The sequence below is a fragment of the Telopea speciosissima genome, chromosome 2 (genome assembly GCF_018873765.1).
Source record: "Telopea speciosissima isolate NSW1024214 ecotype Mountain lineage chromosome 2, Tspe_v1, whole genome shotgun sequence".
NCBI lineage: Eukaryota > Viridiplantae > Streptophyta > Magnoliopsida > Proteales > Proteaceae > Telopea > Telopea speciosissima.
The window spans coordinates 61,745,777-61,761,589 of NC_057917.1; the positions used below are offsets into that span (position 1 = coordinate 61,745,777).

The following is a 15,813-nucleotide window of genomic DNA, read 5'->3' on the forward strand; positions in this document are numbered from 1 at the left end:
AAAAAATTTGATATTAAATTTTTTTTTTTTAAATTATGTAAAATAAAATTTTCATCTAAAAGTGGCCCTCTTTATTTCTTTGTAAAAACCACCCCAAAAAAAAAAAGGTTCAATTTTTACTTAAAAAAACAAATGGAGGCTTGGCAAAAGAATATAAAGGTCACTTTTACATCACAAATGAGTAGCGTATATTTTCTTTTCTATGTAAACTCCAAGAGTCAAGGTTTGTTGATCCGGATAATAATAAAGGTCCTATAAGTCATGCCTATTAAAGTTGAATTCGTTAAGATTCTAACATAGATAAGATCTGATTTAAAGATCTAACCAAATTATAGATCTCCATATCAATAGACAAGACAAGACAACCTAAGAAAACGTATCACAACTTTCAAGCATTTGGGTTGGGTTGAAATTTAGTTTAATTTAATTTTTTGAATTTATAATATCTTAAATCCAAAACAAATTTGTAATTGCTCTTATGGATAGGGTTTGCAAGTTAGGTAGAACTAAGATGTGACACTACAACCATAATCATAAGCCCACAAATCCACCCTCCCACGCTACAAGGTTGATACTTTAATTTTATTAAAATATGGAAGAGAGAGAGAATGATGCTTAGTCGCGTGACCCCTAAATCAGCGCGAGGCATAATGGAAGCGTACCCAGGTATCCAACATGGATGACAAGGTGGTCATTTTGCCATCCCTATTTATGGGTGTAGGAGGACACAACCAAGCAATGTTCTTCTTCCCTAAAAATATGGGAAAAAGATTTTCACACCTGCTCACATCCTGTCCATGTAATCCCGCAATGACACTTTCTTTCCTCTGTGACTATATGTGTCTCTTGTTGATGAAATCGTTCTTCACAATGTGATTGATGTGGTATGGGAGGTTCCTCTCATACTATCAGCTTGGGGAGCCCTCAACCTTAAAATATATTACACTTAGATCACTTATGTTGTGTTTGGTATGTATTCTCAGAATAGATTTTGGTTTAAAACGTATTCTGAAACCTAATTCTTTAATTTTTATTTTTTTTACTTTAGAATACATTCTAAATCGAGAATCTATACCGAGAATGCACACCAAACATAGACTTAGGTTGTGTTTGGTATGTATTCTTGGAATGCATTGTAGGTCTATAATGCATTCCAAGAAATTATACCAAACACAACCTTAATCTTCCACCTATTTTTTTTCTTTTTTGGTAAAATTAGTCTTCCACTTATGATCTTGAACATATGAACCCACTTTTTATTTCAAGTATATTTGTCATCTCATCTTCTCAACTTTAATATTTTGTGAGTGCCAAACTCCTCATCCCTTAAGATCTCAACTCAAAATTGTGGTAAAGAAGAATTAACTATACAACTATACTATGAAACCATCAGGAATCATATGGCGGAATTTTTGAAATTAAGATTGTGTTTGTTATGATTTTTTTGGAATACATTATCGACTTAGAATGCATACCAAACACAACCTTAATTTCATGAAAATTGGTCTCATTACTTATTACCTTTTTAATTGCATTAATCCAATTCTTTTGGTATGTGTTGGATAGTTGGATTTTTTTTTTTTTTTGGGAAGGGGGCGGGGGGAGGGGTTACAAGGATAATTAGATTTAATTTTAGCAATGTTAGGCAAGTCTCATGTTCTATTGGAGTTGTAACCTTCAAGTAAATGGTGGAGATTTGAATTCTCATGATCTCACTAGCTTGTCTTGGATTAGTTCTTACCAACTTGTAGATTAAAATGCTTAGAAAAAAGTAAGGCAAATATTTTACTTCTAATTACAATTTTTAAGCTTGAAATAGCAACCCATACCTCTTATCTTTATTTTTTATGAAACAACCTCCACAGTTACAAAGGTTACATTAATTTCATGTTTTATTTTTGGCCATTTTATATCAAATTAAACATATGTAACCTATGGGGATATAATTCCTATCACAAGATTTTGTGTAGAATATTGAGCTTAAAAATCATTGAAAAAAATGTACAAATCAAATCAAATTGTTTAAAAAGCACAAGATTGATCTTTTAGGTGAACCCATCAATTTTTTTTGGTCTCAATCATATAAGCGTAAAACACACGATAGAATTATTATGTCCCAATCCTCAAGACTGATATGTTGGTCGTCTAGCCTAAATTAGAGATGGTCCCACATAAATATTCTTTAGAAGAGAATTGGGTTCTCTTGTTTGTTGACAAACATCAACATGTGGACTAGAAAGTAGAAAATCTCTCTCTCTCTCTCTCTCTCCACCTTCGTGTGAGATGGTTTCAATTTTTCGATCATATGATCTCTTTTACATGGCAGGTCTAGATCCTATTAATCCTTTTAACATGTGATCCATGTAAATGGTAAATGGTAGAGGGTATGAAGTGTAAAAGAAAAAAGGGGCGTTGTTCTCTGTGCCGTAGCACAGGCTGCTCCCAGGCATATGGGGTGGGTGCAATGACTACCCTGTCTCCCTGTACAGGCTGCCCATGTGCCTGGGCGTAGCTTGCGCTGCGGCACAGAGAATATTCTCCCAAGAAAAATAAATAAATGTTCCAGTGCTTGAGGCTCCTACTATTGCAAGGTCTAAGATGGGTAAATGTACGTAATCTTATCCCCTGTTTCCCAAGAGAGGTTGTTTCCAAGTTTTGAATCCACAGCCAATAAATTGCAATAGTGCAACTACATTTTGAGAGATAATGCATGTGTATTTAGAAGATAGTTAGATGGTCAAAGTCTAATTACAGTTTGAATCACAAGTGTTTTTTGATGTTTTCAGAAATCACAAGTACCTGAGTTGCCATTTTCATGATTTTTTCTTATCTAAATCGTATATTTCATGCCTAGAGTTGTATTGGTACACATGCACAGACATATACACAGGGGGGGTATGTGATTGAATTATACTCTTAAATTTATGGCCAATCTAGACTAGGTGTGTCAACCGGTTGGGTCAGGTCATTTTTGGTCGGGCTTATTCTATCCCCACCAATTTAAGGTCATGCATTGTCTCTGTCTTTTTAGGTAAATGTGTCCCATAGGCCAGGGCATGAACGCGCTTCTATTTGGTCAGTAGGCTACTGATCCATAATTGGGGCCAAGGTAATAATGCTAATTGGACTATAATCGGATTCTAAAGGGGCTAACTGACTAATTGCATTATAATTATTCCTTACATGGGTCATAAACGGAATATAATCAAGGTAAGCGGATATAAACTATAAATTATTGTTCGTTTTAGACTGGAGACCATCGGGCCACTACCTTGCATGAGAACGTCCGATTACTAACCGATCAATGCTTGAACCCAACACGTTCAGTAATCAATCAGCCAAGTCTTAGGCTTTGATCGATCATTTCATATTGGACCTACCAGTATAAGCCAACTTTTAACACCCTTAATCGACACTCTATCATCTATATTCACTTATTAGAATACGTGTTGTGATATTCGAAAAAGTAACAAACCCTTGTGATAATAATAATAGGATCGAATTTTCCTTCAGCCACGGTGAATAGATTTCATTCATCGAAGAGAATTCAGAAATACACAAGGTGTAGCGGAGCGTATTTTAAGAAAAATACCAAACATCAGAAGGGTTTACCAACCCTATGATGGAGGGTAATTTAGTCCATAATATTTTGCCATGGATTTGGCAATAAAATAATGTTATCCTATGTGAGCCCCACCCTCAAAAAAGGGCTACAGAGGAGATCAGATTGACGACACCTCTCATCATCTTCTAAGGTCTGGTTTTGTTTTGACTTCAGTGTACCTTAGAAAAAGCTAAAGGAAACAAAAATATCTTGCGTGATCTCCTTGTGTGGTCATTCGACGGCTCAGATACAAGAAAACATGGATCAACAGGACATGCATTACCGTTCATTTATAACTGTAAGTGGGTCCCGATCTGGTAGATTTACACGTACAAGTTTTAGATATGAGAGAGAAACTGAGAAAGAGAGACAGAAAGGAGACTAGATCCATAGGAGGGGGGGCCTACGGCCCACCCGGCTCTATCAACGTCCAATAATCAGGTTATAATGTTGAATAGTACAACGCGCATGCATTTGAACAGTACTCTACCACGTTCTCCTATGGGCCCTTCTAATTATTTGAGAAAGATCCCTTCCCTTCCCTTCCCTTCTTTGTTTCGCTTTCCAAACGTGTGGTGCCCGTGTCGCCACTATTTTATATTTTTTTCTTTTTCTTTTCCCCTAAAATTTTGGATTTCAAAATCAATCCCTTTCTCTTATGTTGGGACCCACAAATCTGTACTAGAGAAACCTAATCAGGAATATGGACACAATGGAACACAACTCAAAATTCCATCCATGTTGATGCCCTTGTGTCACCGTGTGTTCTCGTGGGCCCCTCTGTAGTTGCGCTGGTGTAAAGATCACATGGTTAAGCAATGATATCTTTCTCATAAAAAAAAAAACTCTCTTCCCCCCCCCCACCCCTCAGCAAATTCGTGGAGTTTCTTATTCAATCTTCATCTCCCTCCCCCTCCATCTCCCTCTTCTTTGGCTTCCCTCTACTCTGCTCCAAGCACGACCCCCTTATCATTCTGGAGTCATGTATTTTTAGAGATGACAATCACAAATTTAAAATGAAACATTGGAGAAGGACCACGAAGGTAGAGCTCCAACAGCAAAACCAAGTACAACTACCTCCTAACCATAGTGGTCCATGTACTCGTGCCCGACAATCTCCAAACAAACTTGCCTTGGCCACTGCAACTACAACTGCTGATACTTCTATCGTAGAGAAGCTGGCAGAGATTGACACCCATGTTTCATGTTCTTATGGAGAAGGTGTTGCTACTGAAGAATCGAATCCCACCAAAGAATCCTCACATGTAGGGGTGTAAATGAATAGCCAAAATCCGTGTCCGTATCCGTTTAGCAATATCCGAATCCTTTCAAAAGCTAAATGGATACGGATACGGATAGGCTATAGCTATCCGAAAAGCTATATTTACATGTAAACGGATAAAATATCCGATCTGTATCCGTATCCGTTTATCACAATCCGAATCCGTCCAATAGCTAATCGGATGCGGATGCGAATGCGGATATAGCACTATCCGAGCCGAATCCGATCCGTTTACAACCCTACTCACATGGATTAGAGCCTATCACAAATGGCAAGTTTGAAGTTGTTAGATCCCATGATGCCAACACTCATGTCCATAGTTAGCAAAAAAACGGAACAGTAAAAAAAAAAAGAAAACGATGAAAAAAATGAAACAGGTAACGAGTCTTAAACGTGTAGATTTCAAAAAGAAAAAAGAGACAAAAAAAATGATAGTATGTATACTTATTTAAATTATGGAATTATTACTTGCATACTTGTATCTAATATTCCAAAACAACTATAACATTATCATCCAATATCATCTAGGCTATGTTTAGCATACCTTCTCCTGCTTGCTCAGGCTATGTTTGGCTATCAAGAAATGAAAAGAAAAAAAATATAATAAGACAAACAATCATGTTTACATGATAGTTGATTTATGTATTTACCTTCTTCTTCAAATTCAAAAAATAAAAATTTAATTTTTTTTTCTTTCCCTTTCTTGGCAACCAAACATAGCCCAGTGAACCTTATCTCCTTTTTTTTTCTAGTTATGGTAAATGATTTTGTAAAGGTAGACAGATGCGTATATACTTTTGCAGGCTTCCATTGAAATCGTTAGATTACGAGCTTGATGATGAATCATATCTCACACCCTACGAGGCTAACGAAGTAGAGAGGAATGCCACATCATCTTTGCAGGTAATAGGACGACGATAGTGGGCCCCAAAAAAACATACCAGATCTTCTGCCAGCCTGTCTTCAGATTCTCGGCCGTAATTCTCAGAAATGACTCCTCTGGATAAAAACCCACCTCGTTTTTCACAAAAGATAGCGGGAACATATAATAGTGTAAGTTTAAAGACTTCGTAAACTGCTGCTCATCTTCTTTAAACCGTTGGATCAAAAAAATAGAGACCACTTATATAGAATCTATGAGCTATCAACTCAATCCAACGGTGGAGATCATACATTCGATGTGTCTCAGGGAACAAAACAAGTAGAATTGTAACATGGAATAGTTTTCCTCATGAAAATAATAAAATTGGAAAACAAAAAAAAGATTGCATATAAGCACTGAGCACTGAGATCTTCTTAGTACCTCTCCTTAGTGTTTGGCCATCAAAACATTTTGCCTTTTTTAAAACACTCCTTCCCTCCCTCCCTCTCCCTTTCTCTCTTTCTCTCTTTCTCTCACTGCAACAGAGAGAGAGAGAGAGGTTTTTATAGAGTTCTGTTTGGACTCTGAAGGGGAAACTTTTGCAGAGCAGTTCAAGATAGAAACTTTGAGCAGAGAGAATGAGAGAGGAAATGTTGGAAAGAGAGAACGGTGTGGAGTTGCGTGGAGACCCAAGGCTGCAAGGCATATATGAAGCTATTAGAGTTGTTCCTCATTTCCCAAAAGCAGGTTTTGGATTTGGTTTTGGTTGTTTAGTGTAATTTTTGTTTGTGTTTGTTCTCTTTCAGTATTATCAAATAGATTTATTTTTCCTTATTTTGGGTGTTCTAGGAATAATGTTTCAAGATATCACGACACTTCTACTCGATCACAAGGCTTTCAAAGATACTGTTGACATATTTATTGACCGTTACAGAGATATGAACATCACAGTTGTGGCTGGTATAATTCTTATTCCATCCCTTCCCCTTCTCTATGTGTTTGTTTGTGTGTATTTGGTTCTTACAGATTTATTTTACTGATAAAGTGTTGGGTACTTGAGTTTCTTGTGTGAGGATCACAACATAAACAGTTATAGAAGAGACCCAGAAAAAAAGAAGGAGAATGATTATCTCCAGCTCAAGGAAGTCTTAAGAGCTATTTCAGGAGAAAAAATAACTGATTTTATCTATAGCAATTACTAACGCCCGTTTCTCCCCATACAAGTCTCTCTTATGCGCAGAAGATCCCTAACCAGTTCGAGTAATTACTAATTTTCACCCTTTCTATTGTCTTCCGTTGGTTTTTTTTTTTTGTTTGTATTTTTTCTCTTCCGTTTCCTGAAATTTTGGGATATAATCATTAATAATTTAACTAACATGGGATTGGGAAGTGGGTTTTATCCGACCCAACCGGGTAGTGAGTTAATCGCATTTCCCCCTTCCCCAATTTGATTCTGAATCACATACCTCCTAGCATGATTACTTGTCCAAGATTAATGCAGGCTTGTTAAGTTATACCTATATGCGATTGTTTTGGAGCGGGCTGGGCTCTGGCAGTGCAGTTCACATTGCATTGGTGCTCAACCTGGCCCGGATCCGGCTAATTCCGACCTCTTCACTCAAAGAGATTATTATTTTAAGAACTGATATATATTTGCTTATAAAAAAAAGGGTGTACTTAGTGCACGAGGCTCCCGCCACTGCGGGGTCCAGGGAGACTCATAATGTACAAAGAGTCTGTTTCCAAACTCAAACCCGTGTCCACTTGGTCACAATGGAGCAACCTTACCATTGCGCCAAATATGGGTTCTCCAATTACTTTTCAGATTTGGTGGGATTGGAGGGTGGATGTTTTATTTGATTTCTTCCATAAGGGTTTGGCCTTTTGGTGTAATTCAATTTCCTTATGTAGGTTTCCTATATTGTCTAAATCTGAAGGAACCAATAAAGGCATTGGTTTCAAGGATTTCAAGTACTGGGAAAGAGTGGATGAACCAAAACCAATTGTGCTCCAACATTGGAATTTTTTTTTTGTATTACCTTTTGTGACAGAAAGGTGGTCAGTTCTTGTTCTTTTTCTTAAATAAGTCTATAGAGATATCATTTTGATGATTTGGTGTCAGAGAGCTTTAGAGGCCATACCACTTCCCTTTAGTGCATAATATATTTCTGTTCTGATCTTTGCATCATCCCCCCTGGTTAAGCAAGTGTTTGAAGATGTTTTACCTATTTCTGTGTTTATTAAACTTTGCAAATATCAATGAGTTGCTCTGTTGCTTCATCTCAATTGAATGTTTACTCTACACCTGCTGAGTTGTTCAATTCTAATTGATCTTGACGGTGGTGCTCTTATTTTTTGTTAAAACAAAATATCTTTAGTTTTCTCGTTCTTTGCTTGCATACTTGTATAACACCAAGCACCATTAGTATAAATTTTGAGTGGTATTTTTCTCTCATCATGTTTCTAAACCCTTGTCTTTGGGTATATGAAATCTTTTACAATATCTCAATGCTTAATCAAATTTACATATGATCAAATTGCCCAAGCCTATAAACCATGATTTTTAGGGTTCCCTGAGTGTGGCATTTTTGTTACCCAAATAAATGCAACTAGGATTCTGACCTATGAGTATCTTAAACTTGCACCCAAAAGCCTTTTAGTTGTGCGCTATCTAGTTTGAGGCCAACCTTGAGTGGTTTGGAAAGGCTAGGATGATGATGGTGATGATGCATAAGCACACTTGTACCAGTTTTTATGGTGGTCATCTGAGTTGTAGTTCTACTACTGATTTTTTTTTTCCTATATTGTTTGACCACTTACAATATCCTATTAAATTCTAGGAGTTGAAGCTAGAGGATTCATGTTTGGCCCTTCAATTGCCTTGGCTATTGGTGCAAAGTTTGTTCCCCTACGAAAACCTAAAAAGTTGCCAGGTATGTGTTTTTAAGAACTTTTTATTGTTAGAAGTTAAGAAGAATTCAGTAGCTCTTCAATTTGATGGATTTTGTCCTCTAACCTATGTTCTTTTGCATGCAATTGGTGAAACAAATTCTTGAGGTGAACGGAAATTGACTGGAATATATTTCTTTGTATATATAACTGGATTAGGAAATGGAAAATAATTTTTGTACCAAATATTTTGAAAGTTATTTTAAAATGAAAAAAAAAAAAAAACTGAAAATCTCTTGGTTGCTTTTGAAGTGATTTGATATTGTCTACTATTGAGTTTGACATGAAGAAAGTAATTTACCATTACTGGAAGTTAATAACTCTTACTCAATTTGTCTACCAAGTAAGATTGGAGAATTAAAGAACCTCCAATCAAATTTTGACTTCCTTTCTTATACTATGTGATATGCAACTCCCTTTTCTCTAGGCATTGTTGCAGAGTGACACCTATTTATTTTCAATTAGAGAACGTCCTCTATTTTATTATTATTTGTTTGACACTTGCGCTTTAATAGTATTTATACTTCTTCTTAAATTAATGACTGAGGTTTCTTGAGCTCAAAAAATTCAGCCCCAAGGACTGAAACAAGGAATCTTACACAATGTCACCAAGCCAAAAAGAACGCAAGAAAAAAGAAAAGAAGCATAATTATCACTATGAATCCAATCATGGGCAAGGGATATAAGGCCAAATGTATTACATTTGCCTGTTAACCCCCAACCCTTTGGGCTAATTCATCTTCAAGCGCATTACAATCTTGGCCCCTCACAGGAATGAGGTATTCATCGTGGCTACTATTCTTTGAGTGCTGCAGGGATGATGGAACCTCTAGGATCCCCTTGATGATGCAGTCATCCATCTAAAAGCAATTTTATGATGGTTGAAATTATATTCAGGGAGACTGCCAACTGTGTTCTCTCTATCATTGCTCTTAGTTCATCCCCCACCAGGCTTACTCATCCACAAGTGCAGTATTAATTCTTGTGTGTTTTGTCACTTCTATGAAGTGATGCATTTGTATCCATGTAGATATATATGTTCAACATGCTAATTACTTCTGAAATCCTTTTATATTGATCCATGTCTGGATGTTATCATGGCTTTTTTTTTCGAGATAAGTATCAAATTTATTAGCAAAAAAAAGCGATATGGTACAACAAAAACAGGAGAGCTGGCTGGGGATAGAACCAGCACTACCTCAATGGACCCACAACAAGACAGAAGATACAAAGAAAAAAAAGAACAAAAAAAGGCTACAATCTCATGTAGGATAGCATTTCTATAAAATTAATCTATGGCAGACCATGTCTTATTCAGCAATATCATCAGCTAGATGTGGTTGCTTTCTCTCAATTTCTACAAGAAAGTGCTCTTCACTGAAGAGGCCAGAGATTGACATGATTAAGCAAGTGGCCTCCATGGCATCTCTCCTCAGGGTACTGTACAGATTTGTCCCTGTTGGATCTCTTTTACTCTGTTTTTAAATCTCTCTATGTTAACATACTGAACTTTGTTCTTATTCTTTTTTATGATAGGTACACCGAACCTCTTGTTTATTAGTTGTTTAAACTTTACACCATTTTTTCTCCGGCTACAAAATATATCCTTTATTTATTATATACTTGAATACTTTGGAGTTTGGACAACCCGAAATTTGGAAAAAGTGGTCCCTTTAAGGCTAGAACACTGTTATACTAGGCAAAAACAACTCCATTGAGTGCTTATTTATAAATGTTAAAACAGGGCTTTTCTGTCTTCTCCTTAGGAGGAGCTTCTTCTCTCGTCAATATTAGGGTGGCCCAAATTGCTTCCTTAATATTTCACTTGTCGATTACTGAAATTCTAATAACAATTATACTTTGAGACTTGTGTTTCAATTCTTTCCATTTTTTTCCCTTTGATGTTTGGAAATTTATTGGGTTAGTAGGCACACAAGTTATTATTTTGGCTGTCTGTGTAAGGGGGGGGGGGGGGAGAGGGGGGACTCGGGGAGGGGGTTGTTCTAGGATTGAAGTTTTACTGTCTGTCCCCTTTTAACCTTTCAAAATTTGAATTTGTAGGTGAAGTTATATCGGAAGATTATGTGTTAGAATATGGAACTGATTGTTTACAGATGCATGTTGAGGCTGTTCAGCCTGGGGAGCGTGCATTAATCATTGATGATTTGGTAGCCACTGGTGGGACCCTTTCTGCTGCAATTAGACTTCTTGGTAAGATGCTGAAGATCCTTCTTTGAAGGTTCCATACTTACTGCATCTTTTGCTCTTCTCTTCCAGAACTTAGTCTTTCTGCAGCTCTATCTCTAAAATTGCATCTGCTTTGTATTTCTGCTTTAATAGAACGTGTGGGGGCTGAAGTAGTCGAGTGTGCATGTGTTATTGGGTTGCCTGAGATTAAGGTAATTCTTGAGATCGTAAATTTAATGGGTTTCTCTCACCTGTTAATCTCTTAAACCTAATTCAGTATCATTCTGTTACAACTTCGTAATTTTTACTATTTTTCAAATCATTGCTGTGAAGTACCTGGATAATCATTTTTTTTGTCACATGTCTATTCTTGTCATATGATAAGGCATCTCTCTTTGGAACATTTGTTGCACATAAAGAATTTTGACCCACTGCCAGCCTTTTACTGCTGAAGTGCTGAACTGCAGGGCTAATCTAATGTAACACCCCAGTTCTCCAACGGCTTACCATTGACATTTTGTGAATCTAGAAAATGACTTTTGGTTGGATCTGTATATAAGTAAAAATTCCATATCTATTGTTTATTAGAACAATATAACTATTGTTTATCTGATGCTTCATGCAACTAAGATGAAATGTTCATAATGAAATAAATTGACATTCTTGAACTGACAATTCAATTATTGTGCCTAACCAAGTGCATGAACTCCTCAAGATGCCATTGTTTATTAGAACAATATAACTATTGTTTATCTGATGCTTCATGCAACTAAGATGAAATGTTCATAATGAAATAAATTGACATTCTTGAACTGACAATTCAATTATTGTGCCTAACCAAGTGCATGAACTCCTCAAGATGCCATTGTTTATTAGAACAATATAACTATTGTTTATCTGATGCTTCATGCAACTAAGATGAAATGTTCATAATGAAATAAATTGACATTCTTGAACTGACAATTCAATTATTGTGCCTAACCAAGTGCATGAACTCCTCAAGATGCCAACTGCCAAGGGGTCTGCTTGTAAGTTTTGATAAACTTAGGAAGAATTTTTGAACACCAAGAATTGGGTAGCAGTAGTTTTTTCATATTGTTTCATTTATGATTCCAACTATGATTTGGATTTTTTTGGCCTTCCTTCTGATGATCCATCATTCATGTTTATTTTGCCTCAGCTTTGGTTAATGTTACAGAGGTCACTCTTATCATTGTTAATATACATGTCTATGGTCATCGACAGCTTTTAACCCCTACTAAGGGGGCATAGTTTTGGCAGCTTTTGCTATTCTTTAAGTGTAACTTGTAAGGTTGTACTGTAGCAGTGGGCATACAAGATCATTTTGGTGTCCACACCTGCTTGATCATAAACATTTTGTTTATTTAATGGAGCTCTGAGCCCATTCTCTGTAGAATCTAGTGTAAATATATGCCTAGTAATGTGGACCCCCCAGGTGGGTGGCCCTGTGGTTGTACTCGCACTTACTCTTTTGTAGCATGTCTAGTTGAGTTTCTTCCTTATGATTGCATGTCTTTCAGGAAGAACGAAGGCTAAGCGGGAAACCATTGTATGTACTTGTGGAGCCTCGCCTATAGAACTTGTTTATTGAGGTATTGAATTGGTACTTGGTTCTATGTGTAATTGAGAGATTTGATTTTATAATCCGAACTACATTCAAGTGAAGTAATTTACAAATCCTGTTAGATTAATAACTGCAGAGTTGTGATGCATGGAATTTCTTCCTTTTATGGCCACAACATTATGATCTGAAAAAATTTCTCTTCCTTCATTAATATTGGATTTTTAAGAAATTCCTTGTGGAGCTCTTTGCTTAGAGGATGTTGCAAAAATCAGGTGTCCATGATAAATTGAAATTGTACCATTTATGTGACCTTGTGACATATGGATGCAGCTTCTTGATTCTCGAATACTTCTCTATGATTCTGGGTACATCATTGGGTTTTTGAATCTTGTTTTCTTGGAACTGCTTTTGGGTGTGCTTATCCCCCCCACCCCCCCACCCCCAAAAAAAAAAAAAAATGCTTTAGATTGTATATACTCTTCCAGGAACTTTTACATGCCTTTGTTGGACATGTGGAATATTTTCATTTTTAAGACTCAAACGCTAGTGAGGCACTTAGTTCCTTTCTCATTTTATAAATTATCTCTACTGTAAAAAAGTGACATTTATGGTTGGCTATGAAATTAGTATTGTTAGCAAATCAGATGGATATTGTTATTTATGGCATTTCCTCTGGGTGTTTTGGATAGTTATGGCTTCATTTAGTATATGCCTTCTTTAGTGAGAGAAGGTAGTGCAGGGCATTAAATTGTTGAGTTTGAGAACTCTTTCCATTGCTGCTTAGTCAAATCTTTTTGTCTCTTCTACTCCTATTGTTTGCATTCTGGTAGCAAACTAGGTTCTTGTGCCACTGCATTGCTGGTCACTGCTAAGAAGGAAGATGCAGAAGTAAATTCCCAAGTAGACCATTAGAGATTTCTCTTGCTAACAATTAGGGTTATTCTCTAGAGCATAGTGTATAATTTGACTTTTGAAGTGTATGATTCATTGCAGGTGAGATTACCACCATTATCTTAAAGTTTTAATTGGCCATTAGGTTTAGAGTATTCCTACCCTGTATAGAAATTAGCTAATCGTTGAGCTGCACCTTGTGTATGGCTCATATATCAAGTGTACAAACTAATTATCTTAGTTTAAGCTTGAGGGTTTCACTTGTCATGGCGAGGTTCTCCTTTTAGGTTGGGGGTAGGGGGGGGGGGTTGAAACCATGGACTACACAAGCGGGAAGGATATTTTCTCATGGCTTTCAGGCATCATTATTCAACAATTCATTCATAAATTTCATCAACTTTTCTGGGTTTGATTTATGATGGATTTGTTATAGCACCCCCACCACGAATGTGGTTAGATGATTATGATGAGGAACTTTATACGAAGAACAAAGCAGGGTTTCATACCCAAAAATAAATAAAGCAGCACAGCATTGAAAAGTGACTTCAACTTGTTAACTCTAAAGTACGGATTGATAAAGATGAGCAGTGGTGTTCGTGTACATTTGCCTTGACAGCCTTTTGGACCTTGTTTACATAAATTTGTGACATTGTGAAGATGGTATTCGATGGAAGAACCTCTTTTCTCAATACTCTCTTCTTTTCTCTTGGGGTTGAGTACATCAAATTGGTTAAGAAGAGTCAACTTGGAATTAAATACTTTCAACTGCCACTTTGGCATGTCCTTTTGTTTGGTAAACCACTTTGGCATGTTCAGAGGTACATCATTCTTCTTAGCCTCAGTTACAATCTGAAAGGGGTATTGATTCTAGTGCATTTGGTCAGATTACAGGTGAGCCTAGATTATTTCTAACTTTATTCTGTTCCAGGCTGAGGTTGGTATTGTTAACCCTACCTTAATTTCATTTGTGTTTAGTGCCTTTTTTCCTAAATTCTCAGTTTGCTGTTGGTTAGCAAGCTCACCTTTGCTTTCGATTGTTCTGTAATTTTTTCATTGTTTTTTTGTTTTTCAGAATCTCAAGAAAGAAGAGGATGATTGGTTGGGGGTACAAATCAAAATGATGTTTTTACTGTCTTAACCAACACTCAGTAAGGAGCTGTTGCTCTTCAGTCTAGGCTTCATTGTTTCTTCCCTTCAGAACTATTCTTTTAGTTGGGCCATCCCTCTCTTTGAAAATTATAACTAGTTGCATCTTCACAGTCAATTTCTCATCTGAAGTGAGATTCCTGTGAACTTGGAACACATCACTCGTGAATCTTTGGTCACTAGGGTGGGAGAAGAGGTTTTGCCCCTCTATTTACAGTTCAGTTACATGTTAAGGGGTAATTGTTGGGTACCTAGAATTCAAGTGCTTTGTCATATTTTAAGATAATTGTTCAAGTGGCATGTTTGTATTCAAGCTGTTTAATTAAGAGAACAAAGTTCAATTACCAAGGAGAAATAAGTGTCCATTTATGTAATGATACGTGTGCTCAAATTGATTCCAATCAAATATTGTCCTACGAAGCATAGTTGTCAAGATGGCAAGGTGACCCAAGGAAGTGGAGGGGTGCTTAAGAGCTTAGACGACATAGGCGTCCAAATGTTATTTTTTATTTCCATTATTTTCTAACATTATTTAGTATGTTACAATATATACATTATATCATAAAAAATCAACATTAAGACACATTGAGTCATCAAAAATCAACATTAAGTCGCATCAAGTCATCACAAATCAATATTAAACTACATCAAGTCATCAAAAATCAATATAGAACTAGAAGACAATAGATTGAACTAGTAAACTATTGGAAGTTTGAAACAAACAAAACATATAGTTGGTTTATATTGTTTTTGGAATTGGTCATTGTCATGATATACTTAGTCTTGCATTTGGTTTATACCGATCTTGAAAAATATGATTTTATTTATAAATAATTAAATTTCTTTAGATTTAGAGAAATGTTGTTGTTCTTTAAGAAGTTTGATTGGGTAAATGAATTTTATTTTACATGAGATTTTTTGTACTAGGTAGAGCACAAAATCAGCTTTCCAACAAATTTAAGATTATTTAAATATGATTTATCTTGAAAGAGGTATGTTCTAATTAAACCTTATTTATTGTGTGCAAATGTTGTCCAAATTGTTCTAAATGAAAATAATCTTTTAAATATCAAAACAAATGAATATTTTACCTCTTTTGAATTTTAATAATATTTAATATATTAAGATCTTTGAAATTTTTAGACTTTGAGAAAAATTGTTGCATTAGACAATTGAAAATTTCACCTATTGTCTAAAATTCAATTTTTGTTCTTGAATTTAGTGGTTGACATTTTATTCTTTTGGATTTGAATTTTTCATTATTTTTATTGGATTTAAATAAGAAGGGATTTCAGTATTTGTTTATT

General features: G+C 35.9%; 1 protein-coding gene across 3 annotated transcripts; it reads left to right on the top strand.

The window, feature by feature from the left end:
* Positions 1-6,291: 6,291 nt before the first annotated feature.
* LOC122650121 (adenine phosphoribosyltransferase 5-like) lies at positions 6,292-14,806 on the top strand. Of its 3 annotated transcripts, none has more exons than XM_043843435.1 (8): positions 6,292-6,307; positions 6,382-6,495; positions 6,598-6,708; positions 8,589-8,681; positions 10,759-10,908; positions 11,038-11,096; positions 12,426-12,497; positions 14,433-14,806. In XM_043843435.1, the coding sequence occupies exons 2-7, from the start codon at positions 6,387-6,389 to the stop codon at positions 12,480-12,482; spliced, it is 579 nt and encodes a 192-aa protein (XP_043699370.1). In that variant the 5' UTR covers positions 6,292-6,307; positions 6,382-6,386; the 3' UTR covers positions 12,483-12,497; positions 14,433-14,806. The 3 variants fall into 3 exon arrangements, with proteins under 3 accessions (XP_043699370.1, XP_043699371.1, XP_043699369.1); XM_043843436.1 differs by having other exon boundaries at positions 6,392-6,495; XM_043843434.1 differs by lacking the exon at positions 6,292-6,307 and having other exon boundaries at positions 6,327-6,495.
* Positions 14,807-15,813: the final 1,007 nt, after the last annotated feature.